Here is an 8,217-nt window from a genome sequence, read left to right as displayed (position 1 = left end):
CATTATGCTACTTCTCAGAGATATAATTTTAGCGGGAGGATAATATCTACCAATAAAAGCATCCTTACATTTAGTCCATGAATCAATACTATTTCTAGGCAGAGATAGCAACCAATCTTTAGCTCTTCCTCTTAAAGAGAAAGGAAACAATTTTAATTTTATAATGTCACCATCTACATCCTTGTACTTTTGCATTTCACATAGTTCAACAAAATTATTAAGATGGGCAACAACATCATCAGAACTAACACCAGAAAATTGCTCTCTCATATCAAGATTCAGTAAAGCAGGTTTAATTTCAAAGAATTCTGCTGTAGTAGCAGGTGGAGCAATAGGTGTGCATAGGAAATCATTATTATTTGTGCTAGTGAAGTCACACAACTTAGTATTCTCAACAGTACCCATTTTAGCAGTAGTAAATAAAGCAAACTAAATAAAGTAAATGCAAGTGACTAATTTTTTTGTGTTTTTAATATAGAGAACAAGGCAGTAAAAAAAGTAAAGCTAGCAACTAATTTTTTTGTGTTTTGTTTAAGTGCAGCAAAAAAAGTAGTAAATAAAATAAAGCAAGACAAAAACAAAGTAAAGAGATTGGAAGTGGAGACTCCCCTTGCAGCGTGTCTTGATCTCCCCGGCAACGGCGCCAGAAAAAATGATTGATGCGTGTAGTTGACACGTCCGTTGGGAACCCCAAGAGGAAGGTGTGATGCGCACAGTAGCAAGTTTTCCCTCAGAAAGAAACCAAGGTTTATCGAACTAGGAGGAGCCAAGAAGCACGTTGAAGGTTGTTGGTGGAGGAGTGTAGTGCGGCGCAACACCAGGGATTCCGGCGCCAACGTGGAACCTGCACAACACAATCACAGAACTTTGCCCCAACGTAACAGCGAGGTTGTCAATCTCACCGGCTTGCTGTAAACAAAGGATTAGATGTATAGTGTGGATGATGATGGTAGTTTGCGAAGAACAGTAAAGAACAATTGCAATAGATTGTATTTCAGATGTAAAGAATAGGACCGGGGTCCACAGTTCACTAGTGGTGTCTCTCCCATAAGATAGCAGATGTTGGGTGAACAAATTACAGTTGGGCAACTGACAAATAAAGAAGGCATAACAATGCACATACATATATCATGATGAGTACTATGAGATTTAATCAGGGCATTACGACAAAGTACACAGACCGCTATCCAACATGCATCTATGCCTAAAAAGTCCACCTTCAGGTTATCATCCGAACCCCTTCCGGTATTAAGTTGTAAACAACGAGACAATTGCATTAAGTATGGTGCGTAATGTAATCAACACAAATATCCTTAGACAAAGCATCGATGTTTTATCCCTAGTAGCAACAGCACATCCACAACCTTAGAACTTTCCGTCATCTGTCCCAGATTTAATGGAGGCATGAACCCACTATCGAGCATAAATACTCCCTCTTGGAGTCACAAGTATCAACTTGGCCAGAGCCTCTACTAGCAACGGAGAGCATGCAAGAACATAAATAACATATATGATAGATTGATAATCAACTTAACATAGTACTCAATATTCATCGGATCCCAACAAACACAACATGTAGGATTACAAATACATGATCTTGATCATGATAGGCAGCTCACAAGATCTAACATGATAGCACAATGAGGAGAAGACAACCATCTAGCTACTGCTATGGACCCATAGTCCAGGGGTGAACTACTCACACATCAATCCGGAGGCGATCATGGCGATGAAGAGACCTCCGGGAGATGATTCCCCTCTCCGGCAGGGTACCGGAGGCGATCTCCTGAATCCCCCGAGATGGGATTGGCGGCGGCGGCGTCTCTGGAAGGTTTTCCGTATCGTGGCTCTCGGTACTGGGGGTTTCGCGACGGAGGCTTTAAGTAGGCGGAAGGGCGGAGTCGGGAGAGTCACGGGGGCCCCACACGCTAGGGCCGCGCGGGCCCCCCTTAGGCCGCGCCGCCCTAGTGTGGCGGCGCCCCGTGGCCCCACTTCGTCTCCCCTCCGGTCTTCTGGAAGCTTCGTGCAAAAATAGGACCCTGGGCGTTGATTTCGTCCAATTCCGAGAATATTTCCTTACTAGGATTTCTGAAACCAAAAACAGCAGAAAACAGGCTCTTCGGCATCTCGTCAATAGGTTAGTGCCGGAAAATGCATAATAATGACATATAATGTGTATAAAACATGTGAGTATCATCATAAAAGTAGCATGGAACATAAGAAATTATAGATACGTTTGGGACGTATCAATGATCTCTTCACAGGCGAAGCTCTGGCCCCCTCCACAGCTGCATTAACAAAAGCAGCATGATCAGCGTCATCATCACGCACTGATCCCGCTGTGTCGCTAGTATCGTTGGCTGGGGTAGGAGGATTGGTAAAGACAACTTCAGAATTCATCGGATCATCGCGTTCATCCTTTGGGCTTGTGTTTTCGTCGGTATGAAATCCAACAGGGGCTGAGGAATCTCTTCCTTCAGAAGTATCATCCGGCAGGTCACGCAAGTCTCCAGGAGCTATGAGGGTGTGCCGAATAAAAACGAGTAAGAACAATGATAGTCATGTTGATCAAGGAGAACAGAGTAGTACAAGTATGAGGAGGAAAATTTACCTCCATTGGCGGATGATCAACATCAAACGGTGGATGAGAAGATATCAGCGGGATTGAATCTTCCTGGCTGAAGAGAGTAAGGCATCGAACTTCATCAAGCAGTTCCTTTTCCGATAGTTCGGCAATATTTATCCTAGTCCCGTCCTTCGGACCCGAATACAACCACATCGGATGAGCCCTGGCCATGATTGGCTGAACCCGACGCTTCAGGAACACGGCAGCTACCTCTGTGCCTATCATGGTCTGGCCGTCGGCTTCTTTGATCCGAAGAAATTTGTCAAATAACTCGTCGACTGCTGGTCTTTCGTCGGGAGAAAGGATGTTCTTACAAGAGTGCTTAGGTTTGGCTTTGAGAACATCGGTAAAGTGAGGAAGCTGGGATTCGGTTGTTGAAGAATCCCTAATGTAGAACCACTTCAGTCTCCATCCTTGCACGGATTCTCTCATCGGAAAGTTGAAATAATTGACTTCTGAGCGGGCAACGAACCCGACTCTCCCAATGACAAAGGGTCCATTACTACTACTGTACCTCTTTACGAAGAAGATTTTCTTCCACAACCCAAAGTGAGGCTCAATGCCCAAAAACTCTTCGCAAAGGGTGATGAACACAGCAAGGTGAAGGATTGAGTTGGGGGTAAGTTGCCACAATTGGATCTCGTAAGACCGCAGAAGGTGATGAAGGAACTTGTGGGCAGGGAGCGAGAGACCTCGATACAAGAACGACAAGAACATCACGGTAAAACCAGCGGGAGGATTCGGCCGAGAAATCGCACCTGGGAGAATTACATTCCCCTCGTCGGAAGAGATTAGACCGAGGCTTCGGGCCCTCTTTTCATCACGCTTCGTGACGGAGGACGCCAGCCAATCTCCGGGGTTGGTCCCAGCCATGGAGCTTGACGGCGCTGGCGGCGCCGGAGCTGGAGGAGGAGCGTCTGGAGTGCTTCTCTTCGAAGGATTTGAAGAGGCCTTGGCGGCGGCACCGCTGCTCACAGAACTGGCGGCGGCGATGGGGTTCTTCTTCTTCACCATCGTTGGATCTGGAGAAGATCTAGAAGCGGCGGCGGCGACGCAGCGGTTATGAGAGAAGAAGATGGAAGAAGGAAAGGAGGATGCAACGATGATGTGTGAGAATGGGAAGGACTTTGCTCCGAGAGATTTTAAGTATGGGGAAACTTGAGGATTGCGTAGGCACGTGTCATTGCTTCCAATTCATTAAGAGGACCCTCTCTTCATCATTGATCACGGAAATCGAGGAGGCGCCTTGGTAACTGTACGAGAAAGGCAGATATTTCTCAAAAGCAGAGCCACACAGAAGTAGGATGGGCCCAATGGGTTGTGTCTTGTCAGTCAGAATTGTAGTATTGGTAACATCATCAGTGACGTCGTGAAGACCGCTGGAAGCATTCGAAGAAACATGAAAGAGTATCGGATGGTCGACTTGAGTCTATGCACGAAATGCAAGCATCCGCGCTTAGACTCGGGGGCTACTCCCATCGGGAGCTCGGGAACTTGATTCTGTGTAGGGTAACGTTGTTTTGCCATCGGCAGTTAACCAGCAAAAGCTGGGCACGTTACTCAATATCCTTTACGCGTTGAAACTTTACTGAAGAATACGAGCCCCGGTACAAGTGTATCGGATAACCCATGAAGACTTGTAGAAAAACTTCGGCAGAAGAAGATGTTCGAGTGGCACAACTTGAGTCTACGCACGGATTGCAAGCATCCTATCTAGACTCGGGGGCTACTCCCATCGGGAGCGCTGGACGCGCACCCGATAAAAGATGGTACTGTTACAAGATGGACAAGAACAATCAAGGAGAAGATCATTTAGTGGAGGCATGCTTTAGTCTCTACCCGAAATATCTTCGGCTAGACACTCGGGGACTACTGACGTGGGCATTACCCTTCGGGTAACTAACATTGCCCTATCCTGTGCGGCCCAACTGGAGGTCCGTGAAGATGCTCGATGGCAAGGCGGGTCACTAGGACGGTGCAGGAGAGGATTCCTTGACGAACAAGGCAAGAGAGGAGCCGAACAAGGAAAGTTTAGAGCTAGGACTATTGTAAACCTAGTCGTACCCGGACAGATCTCTATAGACCTGGCCTCCTATATAAAGGCCAGGAGAGGGGCTGCCGAGGGACAGAATCCATCATAGCAACTTTAGCCACCAGAAATCTAGAGCTAGGTTGCCGTAGCACTTAGCCTCTCGACGAGATCACAGACGAAACCTTCGGCACCCCATTGTAACCCAATATTCTCATAATCAAGATCAGACAGGCAAGACGTAAGGGTTTTACCTCATCGAGGGCCCCGAACCTGGGTAAATCACTCTCCCCGCTTGTCTGTTAACCGATGTCTCGTGTCAGCCTACACGATTCCATCAACCCTAAGCCCCAATCGGAGGGTATTGCCGAGGAGTACCCTCGACAGCAAGGATACATCAGGCAGAGATTGAGCACCTCGCCACCTCCGTGTTCAGCAGCACAGTGAAGAGCTTGGGCACCTCCAGCAGCGAGGGCGTCCAGGGTCAGCAACAAAGAAGGTCAGGTTCAGTAACGAGGACGCGCCGCTATGATCGCCTATCCTGCCTAGTTTGGGAGATAAGAGACAGGTATATTTTGTGGCTAGGGTTAGCCTCGTAGGGATTTTGCCAAAGAAACGTGTTGCGGTGCTGAAAATTTTGATCCAAAATGTTGGGCCCGTTGAGCGGGAAGTTGGCCACCATGGGGCTAAATTGCCTTTGACAAGCTATTTGCGGCTATTTTCATTTTATCCTTTGAAGCTCTAGCTGACCTCGCATAAGACTGTAGCCGAGCTATACAGCGTGCTATTTTAACCAATGGTATATATACACGACCAGGTTGGATGAGCATGCAACAAGATTGAGAAAACAAACAAAGAGAGGATAATTATAGGGTGCGACTCACACCCTTAGCGATAAATTTTATGGTTCGCATGTGTTTATCTAGTTTTATGTGATTAATCTGTAGCCGAATCCCAACATTGCCCCCTGGCCTCAGAGACGAAGAGAGGGCGGCTCGTTCACTTGTAGCGGGGCGTCAGAGAACGGGCTGGTGCTGGTTGTTTCCTACTTTCGTTTGGTCGTTGGTTCGTCGAAGTGGTTGTTTCGTCCAAGAATCTCCGCCGCAGCATTGAGCATTGCGGTTTCCGGCGTGTGGCTGCCTCGCTGCGAGCTGTTGCTTGTGACATGCATGCTGAGTGATCGGCGACTAACTTGCACATTTGTTTACGGGCATCACTGCTGTATCCCGCTGTCCTTGAAACAGCAGCTTAATTATCGGCACGACGCTTAGAGGTTGCAGCAGAAAGGAAGGTAAGAAGGCGAGGTTCATAATTGGATTGCTCTAGAGTCTGGACAACCATAATTTGCCGGCTGTTAGACATAATTTCCGTACTATAATAATATCAATGTTCGACCAGAATCAGCAATAGCTTGTACACAGTATATATTATGCCACAGAACACTGGGTCATGTTCGCTAAGTCGCTCCCGTGTTCTCGTTGGGATCTCATTATCGGAGCAGCAGATCATGAACCGTTCCTTCGAATAAAAATACAAATCATGAACCGTTAAAACACCGACAGAATATCGGCGCTATATAACCCCTCTAAGCTTCAGCACAACATCACAACATCCCAAAGCAGCAAAACCAATTAAGGCAAGCTAGCTAGCTTGTCTCTACGACTAGCTGCAGGTTATCTCCTCGCTGCCCGCGAGACATGAAGCTCTCGGTGATTCTCCTGTGTGCCCTGGTTGCCGTCCAGGCCGCGCTGCTTGCAGCGCCATCGGCAGAGGCTAGCGGGCTGAGGGTCGGCTACTACAACAAGAAATGTAAGGGCGTGGAGGCCGTCGTCAAAGGCCACATCATCCGGGCTATGAAGAAGAACCCCCGTGTCGGCGCCGCTCTTGTCCGGCTCGTATTCCATGACTGCTTCGTTAGGGTATGTCTATTGATATTTTTTCTCTTGTGCTTTTTTGCTGGAGTATTTGTTCCCCATATTCATTATTACATGTTTCAAAATGAACCGACAGAGTTCCTAGCATTTGGTAAAAGTCATGAATTCTGTCACGTTTGTGGACAAGATTCAAGAACTTGAGAGAGATGATTGAATGCATATTCTTTGATGCATTTTCAGACCCCGAAGCCAAAGCTTTAACTTGCATGTTCTTTTATGCAGTTCAGATCAGGACTCAAAGTTTTCATTCTCTAGGAAAGTGTTCACAGTGAAGCTTTTCATTTAGACATTCGATCTCACGATCTGTCGTCATGGAGAAACGAAACCCAATGCACCTTCTGATTTCACTGTTAGATAAAAATATGGGGTCCTATAAATGGACGAGACGCCCACACAATTGTGGAAAAACTAATTGCAAAATGTAGAGTTCCATACGTGGTCCGGCGTCGAGCTAATGATAACACAATAATGACATGAAGTTGACTATCCATGCAGGGGTGCGATGGCTCCGTCCTCCTTGACAAGTCCGCCCAAAACCCTCACCCGGAGAAGGAGGCGCCGGCGAACATCGGGCTCGCCGCCTTCGACATCCTTGAGATGATCAAGGCCGACATCGAGAAGAAGTGCCCCGGCGTGGTATCCTGCTCCGACATACTTGTCTACGCTGCCCGTGACGCCACCAAAATCCTCAGCAAGGGCCACATCAACTACGAAGTCCCCGCCGGCCGTCTCGATGGCATGGTCTCCTCGGCCTCTGAGGCCCAAGCGGAGCTCCCGGACTCCACCTTCACCGCCCAGCAGCTTATCGACAACTTCGCCCGCAAGAACTTCGACGTCGAGGAGCTCGTCATCCTCTCCGGCGCTCACTCCATCGGCATGGCACACTGCTCGTCCTTCAAAGGCCGTCTCACTGCGCCTGCAGACCAGATCACCCCGGCCTACCGCAACCTGCTCAATGACAAGTGCGGCCAGAGAAGCAACCCGCGCGTGGTGAACAACGTCCGCGACGAGGACTACAACACCGTCTCCAAGTACATGCCAGGGTTCAAGAGCCGGGTGCGCAAGATCAGGGACCTGTTCGACAACTCCTACTACCACAACAACCTCGCTAGGATCGTCAGCTTCAACTCCGACTGGGTGCTGATGACGCACAAGGAGGCGCGGGGCCACGTCCATGAGTACGCTGACAATGCCACGCTCTGGAACGACGACTTCGGCGAATCCATGATCAAGCTCAGCAAGCTATCCATGCCGGCCGGGAGCAAGGGCGGGATCAGGAAGAAGTGTAGCATCGTCAGCCACCCCCTGCACTAAATCGTACATGAATTCATGGAGATCCAATGAAGTACCATTTGGCGTGTGTGTGTGTGTGTGTGGACGGTGGAATTCAGTAATCTTGTGGTTTTGTTGTTCAATCCATTCTTTTGATTAGCATTTTTTGTGTTTTCCAGATCTCTTGATCTGTTATATATTTCTCAGCATATCACTACAATAAAGCCATGCTATATCTTATGGGTGTGACTTATTCTTGGTCTTAATTCTCGGTAAGGTGATGCCATCAAAATTGGTCTTGATTCACCACACATTGTAGAGACAACCAAGAACAGAGAAAAACAATGCATCGGTAG

The 8,217-nt window shown here is 47.9% G+C and overlaps 1 protein-coding gene across 1 annotated transcript; it reads left to right on the top strand.

The window, feature by feature from the left end:
• Positions 1–6,352: 6,352 nt before the first annotated feature.
• Positions 6,353–7,903, top strand: LOC124670010 (peroxidase 2-like). Its single transcript, XM_047206531.1, has 2 exons — positions 6,353–6,574; positions 7,085–7,903. The coding sequence occupies exons 1-2, from the start codon at positions 6,353–6,355 to the stop codon at positions 7,901–7,903; spliced, it is 1,041 nt and encodes a 346-aa protein (XP_047062487.1).
• Positions 7,904–8,217: the final 314 nt, after the last annotated feature.

The sequence above is a fragment of the Lolium rigidum genome, chromosome 7 (assembly GCF_022539505.1).
Source record: "Lolium rigidum isolate FL_2022 chromosome 7, APGP_CSIRO_Lrig_0.1, whole genome shotgun sequence".
NCBI classification, from domain to species: Eukaryota; Viridiplantae; Streptophyta; class Magnoliopsida; order Poales; family Poaceae; genus Lolium; species Lolium rigidum.
The sequence above is the reverse complement of the archived record's forward strand: the minus strand, read 5'-3'. Positions and strand labels throughout refer to the sequence as shown.